General features: G+C 42.3%; 1 protein-coding gene across 1 annotated transcript in view; it reads left to right on the top strand.

The window, feature by feature from the left end:
* Positions 1–13,579, top strand: part of tecpr2 (tectonin beta-propeller repeat containing 2) — a 139,850-nt gene extending 126,271 nt beyond the window's left edge. Inside the window, exons 18-20 of the mRNA XM_070879345.1 lie at positions 5,067–5,208; positions 6,599–6,748; positions 10,223–13,579. Coding sequence (XP_070735446.1) covers positions 5,067–5,208; positions 6,599–6,748; positions 10,223–10,380 — 450 coding nt within the window. The 3' untranslated portion in view covers positions 10,381–13,579. The remainder of the gene's footprint in view (positions 1–5,066; positions 5,209–6,598; positions 6,749–10,222) is intronic.
* Positions 13,580–20,336: the final 6,757 nt, after the last annotated feature.

Raw genomic sequence — 20,336 nt, 5'->3', positions numbered from 1 at the left:
CCTGGGTCTGCCTCGCGGCACTACGACACAGGGAGGTGCGGGCTGGGACAGTGGGGCGCTCGGTGTTCCAGACGGCAGCGCTAGAGTGAGAGGTGTGGGCTGGGACGGTGAGGCGCTCGGTGTTCTAGACGGCAGTACTAGAGCGAGAGGTGCGGGCAGGGACGGTGGGACGCTCGGTGTTCTAGACGGCAGTACTAGAACGAGATGCGCGGGCTGGGACGGTGAGGCGCTCGGTGTTCTAGACGGCAGTACTAGAGCGAGAGGTGCGGGCAGGGACGGTGGGACACTCGGTGTTGTAGACGGCAGTACTAGAGCGAGAGGTGCGGGCAGGGACGGTGGGACGCTCGGTGTTCCAGATGGCAGCACTAGAGTGAGAGGCGCGGGCTGGGACGGTGAGGCGCTCGGTTGTCCAGACGGCAGTATTAGAGTGAGAGGTGCGGGCAGGGACGGTAGGACGCTTGGTGTTCTAGATGGCAGTACTAGAGCGAGAGGTGCGGGCTGGGACGGTGGGACGCTCAGTGTTCCAGACGGCAGTACTAGAGTGAGAGGTGCGGGCAGGGACGGTGGGACGCTCAGTGTTCCAGATGGCAGTACTAGAGTGAGAGGTGCGGGCAGGGACGGTGGGACGCTCGGTGTTCCAGACGGCAGTACTAGAGTGAGAGGTGCGGGCTGGGACGGTGGGACGCTCAGTGTTCCAGACGGCAGTACTAGAGTGAGAGGTGCGGGCAGGGACGGTGGGACGCTCGGTGTTCCAGATGGCAGTACTAGAGTGAGAGGTGCGGGCAGGGACGGTGGGACGCTCAGTGTTCCAGACGGCAGTACTAGAGTGAGAGGCGCGGGCTGGGACGGTGAGGCGCTCGGTGTTCCAGACGGAAGTACTCGAGTGAGAGGCGCAGCTGGGACGGTGAGGTGCTCGGTGTTCCAGACGGCAGTACTAGAGTGAGAGGTGCGGGCTGGGACGGTGGGATACTCGGTGTTCCAGACGGCAGTACTAGAGTGAGAGGTGCGGGCTGGGACGGTGGGATACTCGGTGTTCCAGACGGCAGTACTAGAGTGAGAGGTGCGGGCTGGGACGGTGTGACGCTCGGTGTTCCAGACGGCAGTACTAGAGTGAGAGGCGCGGGCTGGGACGGTGGGACGCTCGGTGTTCCAGACGGCAGTACTAGAGTGAGAGGCGCGGGCTGGGACGGTGGGACGCTCGGTGTTCCAGACGGCAGTACTAGAGTGAGAGGTGCGGGCTGGGACGGTGGGGCGCTCGGTGTTCCAGACGGCAGTACTAGAGTGAGAGGCACGGGCTGGGATGGTGCGGCCCTGGGTCTTGCATCCAGCACCACTCGAGTGCGAGCCGTGGGCTGGGATGGTGGGTGAATGGGTGTAAACTGCTCCATTATTTCACCAGCACCACTGGGACCCGCAACATCGGAATCAAAACCATGGAAGGTGGAACCAGAACTTTTGCGAGTGGGAGTGGCAGGCTGGGACAGTGGTGCACTGGCTGTAAACTGCTGCATTACACCAGCAGCACTACTGGGACCCGCAATATCGGAATCAAAATCATGAAAGGTGGAACCAGAACCTATGCAAAGGATTGAAACTCTGATGCCCCTTATTGTGGGCTCATAAACATTAATTTGGACGGTCTCCCCTGTAGACATTTCAGTCATCGCCGCCAGCATCCAGTCTGGATCGTCCGCATCTGGTTCTACTGATTCTTGTTCTGGATCTTCAGGATCTTCAGGGTTGGCAGCAGCATCATCATGTTCTGCAAAACATATCAGAACAATCAAATGTTTAACAGCAAGGGAGAGGGCAGGATGGGTGGCATGAGTACTCTCACACATAGCAGGCTAGACAGCAGGTTGATTTGATGGGCCACGATGCATTTTCAGGACTTGCCCTCTTCCTCGCGTGCAGGCCCAGCTTGTGCTGTACTGATTGCTTTTCTCCCTGTATGACTCATCATAGCAGCTACCCTCTGTTCCAAGGGTGTCAGTGGATGCAGATTGAGCGTGCCTCCTCCTGTTCGAGTTGCTTCTCTTTTGTTGTGGGCCAATTTCTTCTGCAGAGTAAAATATAACATTTTACAGAGTGTCCCATCCTGCAGAAAGACGCATACAGATAGTCACATGACAATTACGATTACATTAAAAATGGGAAATATTACTTACACTAACTACTTGACCAAGGTCGTGCTATTTCTTTTTGCACTGGCTTCCGGATCTCATGGTATGCACCACTGCGTAGTAATCTTCTGCAACTTGGTTCCAGCGTTTCTTCATTTCTTTAGGTGGCACTTTTATGCGACCTCTGTTGCTGGTATCCAGCTCCTGCCACCTCTGCTCAATGACGTTTACTAATATCTCCACTTCCTCATGCAAGAAATTCTTTGTTCTTGGTGGACATTGTTCCATTGCTGTATTGAATTGACACTCTTATTTTTCAAAGCACATCGTCCTTATTTTGCATGCACCTATGCAGCACTTGTTCTGGAAGTTTAGCAGCAAAAAGCAACACTCACTGATTTCAGCAGGTGATTTCTTCAACAGTGCTGCTAAAAGCACTCCTTCAGGCACAAAAAAAATCACCAAAATTCAATCCCAATCCTTTCCAGAGGTCCACGAGACAAATCAGCAAGTTCCTTTAAAAATCGCCGAGTGCCAGTGTTGTGACCTACGCGCACGCGCAGGGCTGCCGGCACGACGTCTTCGCATCTAAGTTAGCCCCGCCCCCTCCACTTCCAGAATCAGCGCAACGCTGTGGCTCCGCCCCCCGCTGATCTCTGCGCGCCGCACTGAGCTCTGAGGGACCTGCAGGGAGGCCGAGAATTCCAAGGTAAGTTTTTGTCGCGCTTTTGAACACGAAAAACGGGCGTCAATATCGGGGCTGCGCCGTTCTAGGCGCGGCCCGAAACTTGACCCCACTGAGGGGGCTCGACAAGGTAGATGCAGAGAGGATGTTTCCACTCGTGGGGAATCTAGGGAGGATAGTTTCAGAATAAAAGGTTGCCCATTTAGAACTGAGATGAGGAGGACTTTCTTCTCTGAGGGCCTTAAATCTGTGCAATTCTCTGCTCCAGAAAGCTGTGGAGGCTGGGTCATTGAATATACTTAAGGTGGAAATAGACAGATTTTTGAATGATAAGGGAGTGAAGGGTTATGGGGAGCGTGCAGGGAAGTGGAGCTGAGCCCAAGATCTGATCAGCCATGATCTTATTAAATGGTGGAGCAGGCTTGAGGGGCCAATTGGCCTACTCCTGCTCCTATTTCTCATGTTCTTATGTTTTTAAATATATTTAAAGAATCAAATTCCTCTTCATCCAAAGGCCCCAAAGCCTTGCATAGGCATGCAGCTAAGCAGAAGTTTAGCCGTGACAGGATTTGAACGGCAGTACCAGGATTTTTCATTAAGCTCTTACTGCTTGAATTCACATCCACACTCTGTGTAGCCATGGTGATTTGCTTGTGACTTGAAACCACACAACTTCATTAGGGAATGGTTCTGTTTCAGGTTCAAGTTTCAGATCTTTTCAGATTAATTGCTGATGTGGCACCTAAACAATGCATGCTGAGGAAAGCACAACCAAGTTACCGAAAGGCTAGATTCAGCCCTTTGTATTCGTTCCAATCCCACAATTTTGTTTCACCCTGTGTCTGCATCAGTGCCCAAGTTAAAGCCTATGAACTCTGTCCTGGTATGGAAGTCTTATTGCAAAATGGTTGCATTTTTCCTGGTAGTCTGTAATCAGGAAAGAGGGGCCACTAGCTGTCACTTACTCACATGGTTGTCATTCAAGTGTAAACCTGGACAGTATTAGATTATTCAGCGGTGGGAGTTATCACAATGAAATGTGTATGTGCATTTGCAGCAGGGGTAGAGGACTTGGTAAAAGAGGTAGAAGACTTCACTATATATTTCTCTCTACCATCATTCCTAGCCCAAGGACAATGAGGTCAGTTGTAATTGCCTCCTTAATTGGGATCAGGTAGCTCAATACAATCCAAGAATTGATCATTCTATTTATATTATAAAAACACTTTCATTGTCATTTGGCTGATTATGTTCTGTTTAGGAAATGTTAATAGGATGAGAAGAAGTAAGGTGGGAAGAGGCTCGTGTGGTGCATAAACACCGGCATAGATTTGTTGGGCCGAATGGCCTGTTTCTGTGCTGTAAATTCTATGTAATTCTATGTTTATGCTATGGTTCAGACTTGGCAACAATGGGCAGTGTGCATGTGTGATTCTTGTACATGCACAATTTTTGTAGCTGGTGTTCTGGCTTGGACCTACTCTGATGTCAACAAGGTCTGTCCATACTATATATGCTGGAAGCATTTGGGTGGACTGAAAGGTTGATATGTCAGTGGCCAGATACAAAATAATGAACCAAACCTAAATGCCACTTTTGGTAGCTCCTGCCACCAGCACCCAGCAAACAGGAATCCCACCTGCCTCTGACAGCACTGGTGTCACTTTGTTTACTGTACACATTATCTATGATGATGTGTCTTAATGCGGCAACCAACCCATAAATGGGGAATGAAGATGAACCTTCGAGTCAACAGGGACAGTTTTGACCCTGCCTGTCTGAATTTTTTTTTTAAGTTAAAATTGCCCATGGACCTATCCGCGAAGTTCCCAGTCTCTTCCGCAGGTTCTGATTTTAACCTGCTCCACCAGCGGGGTCTTTCTTTAAATATACAGATCAGCCATCATAGGTTACATTACCTTACATTATGCTGTTTGAGCACACAGATTTTTTTTTATACAAGTATCTGATACTTTTTTTTAAGACAAACAGAGCCAGACATCTGAAGCCTGAAAAGCAACCTCTGAGTGAACTCACCTAGTGTTTACATAACCGCAGTTAGTCTTTGTGCCCTTAAAGGTGCACAGATTCACATTAGTGCCTGTAGCAGAATAATACATGGCATACCATTCCAGTGGTTATGAAACAGCATATCTGTTTGTGTGTGTGTGTATATATGCATATGCATGAAATATAAAAATACATTTCAGAATTAATTATCTTTTGATGTGTTTTTCAACAAACTCTTCTATTTAAAGCCACTTGGAACACAACTGATCAGCATTTATTCCAGCCCCAATGACCAAATGCTGTGGGCCATTGACAGTCGAGCAAATGTGCACGTGCGAGTTGGAATAACAGAGGCAATGCCTGTAGGCACTGATTGGGAACATGTGCCAGGTAAAAGTAGAAATCATTGTATGCCATGATTTAACTGTTGTATTTAATAATTTCACTCTATTATTTCTTTATCAACAGCTGGGGTAAGATTAACTGACCTATAATTTCCTATGTTTTTCTTGTCTCCTTTTTTGAAGAGGGGAGTCATATTTGCTGTCCTCTTACGTAATTTTTCTTTCCACAGAATTTGTCAAATTATCGCCAAGACCACCTATATTTCTCCCCGAGCTTATTTCGGGTATTTAGATGTAGACTATCAGATTATAATGATTTATGCGCCTTAATTTTGAGTAACTTTAATACTATTTCTCTGAGTAGTAGTCCCCACTAATTTATAACTGGTGATTCTACAATCCTAATAACCACCTCCTCTGTGAAAACTGAGTCAAGGTACTAATTTAGTATTTCTACCATTAGCTCACACTCCTTGCAAGATGGCCTCCTTCATCTCTTGGCTAATGTATCCCTACCATGACTATATTAGTACTAATGTATCCCTACCATGACTATATTACCCTGTAGTACTAATATATCCTTACCATGACTATATTACTACTGATGTATCCCTACCATGACTATATTATCACTGATGTATCCCTACCATGACTATATTACCTTGTAGTACTAATATATCCTTACCATGACTATATTATCACTGATGTATCCCTACCATGACTATATTACTACTAACATGCTGATTTTTTTTTAAAACATCTTTTTGTTGTACTTTCATATTTTGCCAATTTTCTCTCCTGTTTCCTCTGAGTCTTTTAAATCTCCCTTTTACTGCTTTTCCTGTGTTCATTCTGAATTTTTTTTATTATTATCTGCCCTGCAAGCTCTAAATGCTCTTTTTAAAATTGATGTTTCTGTTCGCCCACAGAATTCCAATTCTTTATTTCCTTACTGGAATGTACTTAATTTGTACTCTTTGCAACTTCTGTTTAAATATTTCCCATTGCTGATCTATGGTTCTGTTTGGTGATTTTTTTTCCATTCTATTTAATCTGGACAAGGTTTTATCTCACCTAGCTTTTTTTCAATCAAACCCCTTGTCCTCCACTTTTCTTTTTCCTTTTCTCTTCTTACACTGAACCTACTTATATTGTGATCACTGCTTCCCAAATGTCCCCCTACTGTTAGGTTGCCTACTTTCTCTGCTTTCTTACTCAGAGACAAGCTAAGTAGCACTTTCTCCCTCGTTGAAGTAGCAATTGGAGGATAGCCTTTTTAAGGAATTAATTTAAATAATGGGAAGGTCAATGGAAAGAATCATGTACTTCTTAGTAAGATCCATTTTTGGTTTAACTATTTCACTTTGTTAGAAACCTTGTAATTTTTCTAACTACTTTAATGTTGCACACAATAACTTATCAAACAATTTTTGCAGGTTTACAGGCAAGTCAATTAGCTGTGAGCAACAGAACAGTGTGGGTACGTTGTTTTAATGGAGATGTGGCACGTCGATACGGAATAACTAACAAAAATCCTGCAGGCGATTATTGGAAAAAGATTCCCGGTAATGTGACTTGTTTAACAGGTAAGTTGGTAGAAAATTGGTATGCGCAAATTATTTATTCCCAACTAATACATAAAGCTCATTGCCCAATTTTGAATTAAAGTTTAGAATGTCTATTGACTTCACAACATTCTCCTAAAATGATGTTTATGAAATCATACTTATATCTGTTGCAACCAAATCTAGATATTTTAGAGAAAAAAATCAGATAAATAAGGAGATAACTGAAGTTGATTCTTTAAAAAACAGATGTGTTTGCTGGGCCTAATGGTCTTTTACGGTTCCTAAAAGTATTTTCAGGGACTATGGGCTCAAAATTGCGCAGGAGTTGCTCCGTTTTTTTTTTGGAGCAACTTGCTTTTTCTGAGTATCTTAAAAATCTCCATTTTGCAGATTCAATTTGCGCCAGTGTAAGTGAGTTCGTTAGGATTTTTTTAGTTTAGTTAAGTTTTTTCAAAAGGGGGCGTTACCAGCCACCTACACTCGTTTTGGCCATTTAGGCAACTTTGGACAGCTAATAGTTACTCCAAACTAACTTAGGCCAGCGTATGTGGCCACTTGTGGCCGCACAGAAAACCCTTACGGAGAGATAAGAAATCAGCGCAGGTAGGTACATCGGAGGCCAGCAGAACTTAATGACCTGACTAAAGAATGTGAATAGAATCAAACAGCTATACAGGATGTCATATGACAAACTTTGCAAAATTAATTTACTATACAACAGAAACATTCATGGAAGCTTAAACGACAAAAATAAAAGAAGTAAAGAGACAAAACATATTTACATAATTTTTTCAAAATATCCAAATAAATAAAAGTACCTCCTGCTCGTAACTCTTATGTTCATATGTTCTCCCAGCTGCCTAAGCTCACCCACCATCAGCCCGCTCCTTACAAACAACCCTACCTCCCGGGGTCGGGGATCAGACCCTCCAGGATCAGAACAGCACCTGGGGTCAGAGGTCGGACACGTCTGGGGTTCAGATATTCTCCAGAAGTCGGGGATCGGACCGCCCATGGGATCGGAACACCCGACCCCCATGGGGTCGGTGATCAAACCCACCTTGCGGTTTGGAATTCCCCCCCGGGATCAAAACTCTTCTCCCCTTCGCCCCCCCCCCCCCCCCACCCTCCGGATCAAAACTCTTCTCCCCCCTGCCGCCCCGGCTTGGGCCCCGCACCAACCTGCTTGTTGTGGCCGCCTAGCCTGGGAAGGCAGCGGGCCGGCCTGTGCAGGAGGCCACTCGGCCTGAGATAGGGGCGGGACGCATCGGGTCCCACGCTGCAGCACGCACACAGAAGCTGGGGGCAGGATCTACTGTGCATGCGCGCACACTCCAATGCGCATGTGGAGAGCTGTCGGCACTGTTTCTGGCGCAGGGCCCTAGCTCCGCCCCCCAATCGACTGGCCACGCCGCGCCAAGCCCCGGGAGAGGCAACACAGTGGCCAGAATCGGGGGAGATTTTTTCGGCGCCTGTTTTCAGCCCACAAAGTCGGTGCACCACTGGTGAGTGCACCGAAAAAAGGGGTGGGCCAACTTTGAGCCCTGTATATTTAGCGGATGGTTACCTTAAAATCTGATGTCTTAAGTCATTATCAAATTTAGTGGATGCTGTTCCAGCACAAACTCTATTGAGTTGTAATAATGTAAAAGTTAGTCTTTTTAATTAGACAGCAGTAGAATAAGGGCGGGGACCTGAAAAAAAACCCACCAAAAACATTCCCAATAAATAACTCGTGCCACCACAACATAAATCACAGAAAAAAAACAATCATACTTGCCTGAGGTCGGCATTACTTACCTCACTGCAGTCGCTACAGCTCAGACCGCCTGCTTTCACAAGCGGTCCCAGCAGGGTGTTCTATGGATTGGGCGGCAGCCAAAAATCAAGCTGGTGTCGCAGCCAGGGGCTTTGCACACCGGCTCGCCTCTTCCGGGCAGTAATGCTCCGGGCCCCGTAGGAACCGGCACAAAAGTCCCGGCAGGGCGCTGGAAGCTGGCCGCCTGCCTGGAAGTACTTACCGCTGCCATTGCTGCCCCTTCGGGGTGCTAACAGGGGCGGCAAAAGACCGAAAATCCAGCCCAATATACGTAAGCCAATAATATTCGAAATGTTTTTGTACATTTAGGACTCCCCTTAAAACCTACCTCTTTAACCAAGCTTTTGGTCATCTGCTTTAATTTCTTCTTTTATAGCTCGGTGTCACATTTATCTGTTTTGTCTTGTAACACTGCTGTGAAGCGCCTTGGGATGTTTTACTACATTAAAAGCGCTATATAAATAAAAGTTGTTACTTTTTTTAAGTGATCATTATTTCCAGCAACAGAAGTCATCCAGCTTTTTAAACATGCTTTTAGTTCCTTTTAGTGAGATCTGAAGTGTAGGTTTATAACCAGCCTCTCCCATTATAACAGCCTAGTATGACATCATGTTTGATCTGTGGTCACGAGAGAACAGCCTGCATCTGGGCAACTTTACATTCGCAATTGATAGGCTGCAAAGGTAGAAATATAGCCTGTGACTATTACCTATATAATCTCTCAGTTTAAATTTAAACCATTTCTTTTTCGTTTTATATCATCCAAGTTTTCCAGGTATGAGTTACCAATGGTCTTCTGATATCAAACTTACCATCTTCATGCATCAGCTTATATATTAAGTGTTCCGTTTTCCGTTCCTGTTGCAGCCAAAGGGGATGCAGCCATTTGCACCAAGCATCCAAACATCTACAGCAGGTCAGGCAGCAGGTCGGGGTGCTGCCTGAACCGCTGAGTATTTCCAGCATTTTTTGTTTTTATTTCAGATTTACAGCATCCATAATGTTTTGCTTTTGTATCCAAACATTTTCAGTAGAGAATCATTTTATAGCAATTTATGATAGATTTCCTGTTTCTTTTCATCCTGCCACCCCTATTTCATTGGTAACAATATTTATTCCTACAATCCCACTATCCTGCTGACTGAGATTTGATTAAATCAGCAATGACTCGGGACTGAAACCTGCAACTTTGTGCTTTGCATAATATAGTACAACACCAAGATTTGTCTATCCACTGACTTATCAAAGTTATAACTGTTGGCATTGACTTCTGTTTTACTTTACAAACATTTCAGCTAACTAAGATGAAGTAATTATTTGGTAAATGCAAACATTTCCAAAACTATTTTCCAAATGATAACTTTTTTAAGTGTACACGCTGAACCACTTATACTACAAGAATAAAAATACATATGTGGTAATACAGTATCAGCTTGTCCCTTTTTAGAGAAGTTATTACATAAAATACTACCTCATAATCAGAAAGGAAAATCTCTTCCAAAGAAGATGTCCATCTTTCAATTGAAGATATAACATCCTTTGGAATTACTGGTTGAAAGAATTTTAATAATAAATGAATTGCAATGTTTAGGTTTGTTCTGGGTTATTTGAGTTGCTTAGATGTTCACTTTCAAGTGTTTCAATTTCATACACTGTTTCTACTTTCTATATAGTTACTCCTCAAGATGAACTGTGGGCCATTAGTACTGGAGGCTCCCTTCTTCAGCGACTTACCAAGAATTTTAGTCACACTGATTCACTAGTTAACTCCAACCATATCACTCTTCTGGGTCAACCTGAGGACTTTGATGATGAGTGGGAGGTCATCTGAAGATCAGAGGTATTGCAGCTTGCAGCATTAAGGGCACTTAACCAAGCCATGAATATTACTTTTTTCTTTATTCTGTGTAAATTGTTAAGCCCATTAGGGTTAACTGTTGCATTCAGCTAAAATTCTGTACAAATCTCTGCAACGTCAATATAAATGTTGTAATGAATGCATCTTTGTGGCTCTACCAGTATTGGTATAGAGATTGTTATATTATTCAGCAAAACAACTGAAGGGCTTAATGCGGTACCTTCTAGTTGACAGCTGTTGACTGAGTACGCTTCCACTACAGAGTGTGACATTTGGCTTCCTGTTACCAATCACTTATTAATCCATGTATCAACCTCTGAATTGTTGCTTTCCTGCAGCTGTTTGAGATACCCACATTGCCTGAAGAATTGTCTATTGTTTTGTTGATTTATGTAGACTAGACATTAAAAATGTCAGGAACAGCAAGCTGGCACATCAAATGGCAATAAGAGCAGAAAATAGCACATTTTATTAGGTGCAAAAATTATTTGCAGCTATGGTTACGTTATTCTCCTTCTGCTACTATTACCACCTTCCTACTCCTGCCAGAAAGAGAAACGATCTTGAATCGGGGTAATCTTATAGCCACTGCTTGTGCGCTTCTACAAATGATCAACAGTAAGTGTATCTTTACAGAACAGGCATGATTTTGTCAGTGATTCAACCACACCTGAAATGCAACAACATGACTAGTTTGGCTCAAAGCAAGTGAATTTCCCTGAATTTGGTGTCGCCATATTCGGTTTCAGTTAAACCTGGGATTCAAACTCTAGCTAAAAATTTACCAGTCTACCATGGATACATTTCAAGAAATGGACTTGGGTAAAATAATATTGTACACTAGTGTAGTGTGATAATTTGGAACTTTCTTGTTTTGGCGTAATATTAGTTAAGGTCTTCCTAACTGCCCCACAAAAATCTTTATTAGTAGATGTCAGAGCAGAATATTACTGAAATGCCTATCTATCTTAAAGTCTTGTAGAAGCAGGTTGTATATAGATCAGACTTTGCTGTCAAATGATTATGCTATTTTCCAAAAAAGCCATGCATTAAATACCTTGTTTACTGTTAATAGTATATGTGTGCAACTGTAGTAGTAATTTGAAGTTTAAATGCTTTTTTTGCAATTTTTTTACTCCTTTAAAAACCTGACGTTCCTTGGCTAGAATCAAGTTGGCGTCAAAATTCATTAGTGATGCTTTCGCCGACCCCATTCTTAAATAGAAGAAATAACAATGTTTACACTTGCAAGATATGAATTAATCAGACATTTGTGTATAGATTACATACAGTTTGTGTACGTTCTGAAAGTTTAGTCTGTTGCATTTTGCACTTTGAGCATTTCTAAGCTACTTATTGCAAAGTGACTTATTATATTCATTGTACAGCATACTATGTCTCCGTTACGCTGAAATGATGACTAACTTTATTAGTTTTGCTCCAGGAGTCCATGAATGACACTTAATTTTCAACTGTGTAAACAATTGAAAGTATGAAATATCTAAAAATAGAAATAATTCATCCATTGGAAAGTCACATAATCCACAAACAAAAACACATTTTTTAAAAAGCTAATTGTAGCTCTAGCATTAATTCAGTTTCCCAAACATTGGTGGTTCATTGTGAAACATAATCTTTATATTGCAGTCCTTTTGCTGGACTACCTAAACCTTTTAAACTACTAAGGATTTGCATTTTGGGTATTGTAGTTATGTAGAGGTACATGCCAGAATTCCAGGTAATTGTCTGAAAAATTAATTTGTAAAAGATTACTCTTTATGTTGATAGTTGGTACTATGTTTGCTCTTTATATTGATACTAGAAAATGTCACTCAGTGAGGAATGAGTAGCCACTTATCTGACCATTCAAGTTTACCATGCAATCCAACAAATTGAATATTTGTCAAAGTATCTATTAAAAAAAAAAGAGTTTGATAGATTGTTAAGCATGATTTAGATGGGTGTAATTTAATATGATTTGAAATAGAGAACTGGATGATGCAGTGGGTTAGCATACTGCCCTGCCATCAGAGTTTGAATTCAGTCCAAACTAATGGAATTAAAATTGTGTGTTTTTTACCAGCTGTAATTGCGCTCCATCAAATGAGATTGCATAGTGCCATCTCTGTTCATAATGTTTACAGGTCTGCAGCAAAAACCTGTGTATAATTGATCAAAAATTGGCAGTATCACTGAGCCACCAAGATATTTAGTGTGTGAAATGGAAATATTCACACTGGTCCAATAGGAGGTACTCTAACCTGGGAACAATATTCTTGATCGTGATACCCGGGTGCTAAAAGTGGGAAGTGTTCCATTGGCCAGAACTGACATTCCTCACTTGGTTAATAACAAAACAAAAATAAATTCAATGTGAGATTTTTGGACTATTACTTTCATCAACTACAATTGGAGTAGTGAAATTAATTGTAAAATTTTGCCAGGTGTCAAGAAATTCATTTGAAAATGTAAATGATGGACCTGTGTAGGCCAACAAAATTTACCATATCTTTAAAGAAATGAGCAATTTCTATTTGCTTTTTTTAAAGCTGAATTACTCAATATGATTTTCATTCTTTGAAAGTATTCCTGGTAATTGTTACTCATTCAGTGTTTTGGATGCAGTATATGAATTTAAAATGTTAATTTTTTTTAAGCCATTTATTAAACATGCCTCTGGTAGTATGTTATGAGTTGAATTCACTTGATTGTTACAGCCTGTGACTGGATGGGGGTCATATTTTGAGTGAGTAACGTGCTGCTTTAATACTTTCAAAGGAAAGCATGCATATATGTGACACTGCAACTTTACCTTGATTGTGGCCTTTTTGACGTGTAATTCCAAATCTTTTACAGTCTGGAATACTTGTAGATATTAAAATGTAAATCGTAGATTAATTGCACACTGAATTGACAGACTGTTGGCTATGGCTGTGTGAATTCACTGGGAAAAGTTCTGGTGATATTTAAGCCATGCTGTAACCAGAAAAATATTACATGCATGTACCTGTATTTAAACTCTTATTTATGAATGGTTTCTAATTACACCTAACAGAACTTATTAAAAAATGTTTATAATGTTTTACATTGTGTATCAAAGCTGGTACTGTTGCTTAAACACTACCTGTACTTGGTTGCATACTCTTTAGCAAAAATGAAATAAAGAAACTAAAAAAATTTCTACATGTATATTTGTATAAAGTAATATTCCTTGTTTTTTAAACAAGAATTAAATGTATAATCTTTCAAAGCTGGCAATTGTATATTTTGCAGGGGTTGGAGATTGACTAACGGGATTGCACCCTGTGTATATAATCCTATCTACTAGAGGATTATTAGTTTTCATACAGCTTCTTGGAACATGTTGCTGCAAGAATTCATTGACCTCTTTGTTCCTTTTCTTAATATAATAACAAAACTGCTTCCTCGTGCAGTAGGATCAATGTTCTCTTCATGGATTTGTTTTGTGTGTTTTTCTTTTCACTGTTATCCTGGAATTAAGCCAAGGAAGCAATGGGATTTCATTCATGTTGATACAATGCCAAACTCCAAGTCCAGGGCCTGTATAACCATATCCATCTTAAGTGTTCATCATTGTTCTGATGGATATGTCATTTGTGCTGACTTAAGTAAACAATCTTGGGTCAAACGTCTAAAGTGTGTCAGAAAAACTTTTCCTGATACTGATGCTTCTGCACTTCACCTTTTAGGAATTATAGTGGCAAATGTAATCTTTCTGGTACTGAGATTTTACCCTGTACTCCAAAATAAGAGTCCTAAAGGTTTTTTTTTTAAGTTAAAACAGCTTAAAGTTATACTATCTTGCCACAAGTTGTGTTTACTAGGTATGATGGATGTTCCTTGCATTGTTGGCACTTGAGACTCTTACTCACTTATAGTCATCCTATCCTTCAGACAACTGCAACATTCATAAAGTCCACATCCCATCACTAGGAACGATCAATTCTGCTACCATGCTCTGCCTTGGCATTACAGTGATTGCCAGGCCCTACTAATCAGAAAACACTAAGGGGTGGAAATTGGTCGTCCGCCCATTTCTCAGCGATATGCCGATGGTATGCCGTTGCGTACCGCTGGGGCGGAGTGCTGGCAAAATTGGTGCGGCCGGTCCTGAGTGGTGCATCAGTGGAGTGCGCCGGACAGTCTGCTCCGGCGGTGCAGGGTAAGTTGTCTGGGACTCTCGACTCTTTGGGTCCTGAGTTCTGTGCACGCACACTCTTCCAATGACTTCCGTTTCTCCCCCCCCCCCCACGAGAAGTGGAATCCGGAGACCAGAGACTGCCAATGTCAGATCGCAGGTAGGGTGTCTCGAGGAGCATTTAGATTTTTAATTGATTTTTGCAGTGTTTTTGATTTATTTCTAATACTTACATTGTTGTTTATTTATTTATGCGTTTTTCTGGGTGAGGGGGGTGCGGATTAGATCTGTGGGGGGAGGGGGAGGACTAGATCTCTGGGGTAGGATTAGCTCTCTGTGGGGGGGCGGGGGGGGGAGGACTTGATCTCTGGGGGTGGGATTAGATCTCTGGGGGAGAGGACTAGATCGCTGGTGGGATTAGATCGCTGGGGGGGGAAATAGATTGCTGGGGGGGGAGAGGACAAGATCGTTGGGGGATTGGATCGCTGGAAGGGTGGGGAGAAATAGATCGCTGTGGGGGGGGGGGGGAGGAACATTGTAGTTTGCATACCGCTGACATACCATCAGCATAAATCCACCTTTTTTCAAACGGTGTGCAGCTCCCGTGGTATGTCAGCAGTATGCTACCAATTTCGGACTTTTGGGCGGTCGGTAGGGTCTTCCATGTGGGCAGACGGTATGCATACCACCTAGTGGTATGTCACTGATGAATTTCCCACCGGGCACTATGTGGGCGATATGTTGGTATTTTTCCATCAATTCTGTGAATTTGGGTGGTATGTCGGCAGTCCGCAGGCGGTATGTCCACCAATTTTGGGCCCTTGGAATATAATATTGCAAATATTCCTTATTTATGTCAAGATTTTCATGTTTTCCTTTGTTTTCTCTTCCGAAAGTTTTTATGTTTGCTGGGGTCTGGCTCCAGAGACATTGGCAGCTCCCCTAAGTAGCAATTCTTCCTGTGTTAGTCAACAAAATTCTGTTTTTAAGACAGTAATCCTGAATGCTATTAATACCAGGCTCAATCTGGCTTTGACTTAGTCATTCACCATCCTGCTTGAGTATATTATACATACTGGATTCAGATGAGATATCCAACAATTCCCAATGCTGAAAGAAGCTCAAACCACTGTCAATCAACTAGAAGCGCTGCCTAACCTTACTTGAGGCAAAAACTTTTAATTCAATGGGTTGATTAGAAAGAACTATTGTACTATCTTTCTTTTGAAACCAGTTACATTGCAAATTATTTGCCAGTTTTGGATACAAATTCTAGTAATTTCTTTGGAACATGATTTCCTGATGGCCAAAATCCTTAGGACTAGAATTGATTAAAATCTTCACCTCCTCTTTCCTCCAAGGTATTGCTGCCAAGGGTGTCAAAACACCCAATGCATGTCATTGAATGCTGTACTTACACTTTCTAAGCTTGTTTTTTTTAAACTCTCCTTCAAATTGTGCATTCTAATACCATTGAACACACAAGTCCATGGGATACTATCTCACTCGCCCGTCACGCTGTCTTCGTTGACCAACACTAGCCCCCTCCCCATGCGCCCATATATTGAATTACCTACAAATCCCTCTGTGGCTTTCCCCAACCTGCTTCCTCCAGCTTTACATCCTCTCTCTTCCTGTCCAGTTCTCTTTCTGTGCATTTCTCTCATCAGACTCCATTCAACTTTGCTGACAACTCCCCGACCCCCCCACCCCCCAAACCCCTTCACCTCTCTGCTTCTGTCTACCTTCAAAAGTCTTCTGGAAAAACCATCTCTGCAAACAAGCTGTGTCACCTTTCTTTACTCTCAAAGGCTCAGCATCTGTTCCTTCTTTGCAAAAGCCTCAGAATATCTTATCACCATTAAAGACACTATATAAATGCAACTTGTTCTTGAAGCAGTTCCATGGGTAATCTCAATGATTGCTTTGCTTCTGCTTGACCTAAATTATTTTGTGCTCCTATTTTTATTTAGTCCAGTGATCCTGTGTATATTAGAATTGGATTGATTTGCTGTCTTGTCTGAAATATTGCCAATGTCAGAACATCATTATTCTTGTTCTTTCAGTTAAGTCATAGCAAATAAATAAAGGAAGTCCTTTCATCATTGTTAGCGACAGTTAGATTGCCTCATAATTTGTCAAATTTAATACAATAGCATGAAACAGAGTAATACAGGTGTGACAATTTGTTACTTTTAATATTTGGATTTTCAATATTAACTTGTCATAGCTTGAATGCCCCAAGTACGTTATGAAAAAAACACTTGCATTTATATAGCGCCTTTCACAACCATCGGGCATCCCAAACGCTTTCAGTTAATGAAGTACTTTTTGAAGTGTAGTCACTGTTGTAATGTAGGAAACACGGCAGCTAATTTTGTGCACAGCAAGCTACAACAAACAGCAATGTGATAATGACCAGATAAATATGTTTTTTAGTGATGTTGATTGAGGGATAAATATTGGCCAGGACACTGGCGATAATTCCCCTGCCATGGGATCTTTAATGTCCACCTGAGAGCAGACAGGGGCCTCAATTTAACACCTCATCCGAAAGACGGCACCTCCGACAGTGCAGCACTCCCTCAGTACTGCACTGGAGTGTCAGCCTAGTTTTTTTGTGCTCAAGAACAAAGAGAAGCTCTAACTTAGACATATTGATAGTTTACTAACAATCTTCCAGCAAGTGCTTCCAATGGTGTTCCTATTTTATGAAGAAATTCAGCAGAATATATCTAAACTAATGAACTCCCAAATACTAATCCCACTAATCGATCACCAGTCTGCATTTTGTAAACAAATTTATTTTTAATAATTTTCTACCATTTAAAGGTTACTGATAGCAATGGTTAATGTAACTCTGCATCAATAAATAGGAAACTATATACCTCAAAAGTAGAGAGTTAGAAACATAGAAATTTACAGCGCAGAAGGAGGCCATTTCGGCCCATCGTGTCCGTGCCGGCTGACAAAGAGCCGCACGGCCCTTGATCAGCAGCCCTAAAGGTTACATATAAACCTATGAACAATGATGGAAAGGCAAAGAGCACCCAGCCCAACCAGTCCGCCTCACGCAACTGCGACACCCCTTATACTGAAAACATCTACACTCCACCCCAACCGGAGCCATGTGATCTCCTAGGAGAGGCAAAAAACAGATTAAAAACCCAGGCCAATTTAGGGAGAAAAAATCTGGGAAAATTCCTCTCCGGCCCATCCAGGCGATCGAAACTAGTCCAGGAGATCACCCTGGCCGTATTCTATTCCCTGCAGTACTTACCATTATATCTGCGCCGTCCAACAAAAGGTCATCCAGTCTAATCCCAATTACCAGCTCTAGGTCCGTAACCCTGCAGGTTACGGCACTTTAAGTGCCCATCCAACCATCTTTTAAAAGTGGTGAGGGTTTCTGCATCCACCACTCTTCCAGACAGCGAGTTCCAGATCCTCACAACCCTCTGCGTAAAGAAGCTCCCTCTCAAATCACCTCTAAACCTTCCACAAGCCACCTTATGACTATGCCCCCTCATAATAGATCCCTCCACCAATGGCAATAGACCTTACTATCCACTATATCCAGGCATCTCAATATTTTGTACACCTCAATGAGGTCTCCTCTCAGCCTCCTCTGTTCTAATGAGAACAAACCCAGCCTATCCAATCTGTCCTCATAACTAAGATTCTCCATTCCAGGCAGCATCCTAGTAAATCTCTGCACCCTCTCTAGTGCAATCACGTCGTTCCTATAATATGGCGACCAGAACTGCACACAGTATTTCAGTTGTGGCCTAACCAAAGTATTATACAATTTAAGCAAAACCTCCCTGCTCTTATATTCAATGCCTTGGCCAATAAAGCCAAGAATTCCGTATGCCTTAACCACCTTACCCACCTGGCCTGCTACTTTCAGGGATCTGTGGACAAGCACTCCAAGGCCCTTTGTTCATCTACACTATTAAGTGGCCTACTGCTTAATGTGTATACCCTTTCCTTATTAGCCCTCCCAAAGTGCATCACCTCACACTTCTCTGAATTAAATTCCATTTGCCTCTGCTCTGCCCACCTGACCAGTCGATTGATATCCTCCTCCAGTCCATGACTTTCCTCTTCATTATCAACCACACAGCCAATTTTAGTGTCATCTGCAAACTTCTTAATCATATTCCCTATATTCAAATCTAAATCGTTGATATATACCACAAAAAGTTGTTCCCTAGTACCCGTTAAGTACTGATTTAATTTTATAATTTTTATTTTTAGTAGTCATTCTAGAAGATCAATTTTGTATTGATGAGTTATATACAGAGTGTAATCTAATGACTACAATATTTATGCCTAATTTATATATAATACAGTATAACCTCACTGTTAGCGTTAGTGTTTTCTCTGAAGAATCACTCAACACTCAGGGTCGGTTCCAATGCTGAAGCAGCTTTATTACGCTCAGCGGGAAGGAAAAACTCAGGACCGTATCCAGGTTTCTCTTCACAGAACAAAGAGTTACATGTACCTTTATATGTTTTACAACAGTTACAAAACAGCTTACTGCAGTTACACAGCTCATCACGGCTGGACACAAGCCAATCATAACGATTATAGATTACATATAGGTTTTTTAATCCAATAGAATTCTCCTAGTAACCAGGGAACCATTGTCAATTTGGGTTGATCGATGACTTTATATGTTCTCTCCCTAGTTCTTTCATCTGGGAGAAATAATTGGTTTGTAGCCTTGTTTACAGCAAATGGTTTCCCTCTTATCTTTCTTCCTGGGGAATTAATTGGTTTATGGCCTTGTTCACAGGAGATGGCTTCCTTCTTATCTCTGCCTTCCCAGGCATTCCTACAGTGGGCCTCACAGGGTTATTGCTCGGTCAGTGAACGTTCAACAGTTCACAGTTTGACTACCTGATTTCCCATAATGCCTGGGCAGCCATTTTATGTGTGTGTCCATTTAAGCTTATGTGAGTTCTAAATATCCAGCAGGTGCCTAATGCCTAAGTCTATATATATCTTTCGACTCTCTACAACACTCACTATAACAAACTCTGCTTATAACGAAACCCTGGTTTTAATGATCCAAATGGCAAGGTCTGATTTTTTTTTTTTAATCAACTCTACTGCATCAAACAATTGAGCAAGATCTACCCGGACCGACCTCGATACATCAATGGAATTCAAGCTAAGGCTAAGTTTTAAAAAATTTAAATAGCTTATTGTAGTGTGAATCCCGCATGCCGCATGTATTCGTTGCCTGATGAGGCCCACCTCTGCACTGACGCAATGTGTGTGAAGATGGTAAGTAAGAGGCAGTCTTGTCTCTGAAAACAAAACTTCGTATTAATGATCTGACCATCGTACGTTGAGAAAAACAGTAATAATCTTTGTGGTTCAGAGTCATTGAGCTGGAGTACGAGTTGGAGACACTCCGACACAAAAGGGGTATCTGGACAGTTTACTCAAGACCTTGGTCATATGTCGTAGAGAGGTGCAGGCTCAGAACGGGGTTGGTGTGACCGATAATGTGCAAAGGGGAACCCAGGTAAAAGAGAATGACGATCTGCGGAAACTGAACCTATCCAACAGATACAATGTACTTGCTACCTGTGAGGATAAGGATATAGACTGTCGGAAGGACAGCCAGAATGTGGGCCATGGCACCTTTGAGCAGGAAGCTGTCTTAAAGGGGTGGGAAGGCGGGGGGGGGGAGGAAGGAAAGAAGACACGTAATGTGGTGGTTGTAGGGGATTCTATAATTAAGGGGACAGAT

Source organism: Pristiophorus japonicus, chromosome 4 (genome assembly GCF_044704955.1).
Source record: "Pristiophorus japonicus isolate sPriJap1 chromosome 4, sPriJap1.hap1, whole genome shotgun sequence".
Lineage (NCBI taxonomy): Eukaryota > Metazoa > Chordata > Chondrichthyes > Pristiophoridae > Pristiophorus > Pristiophorus japonicus.
Note: the sequence above shows the minus strand (reverse complement) of the source record. Positions and strands in the feature narration are given on the sequence as shown.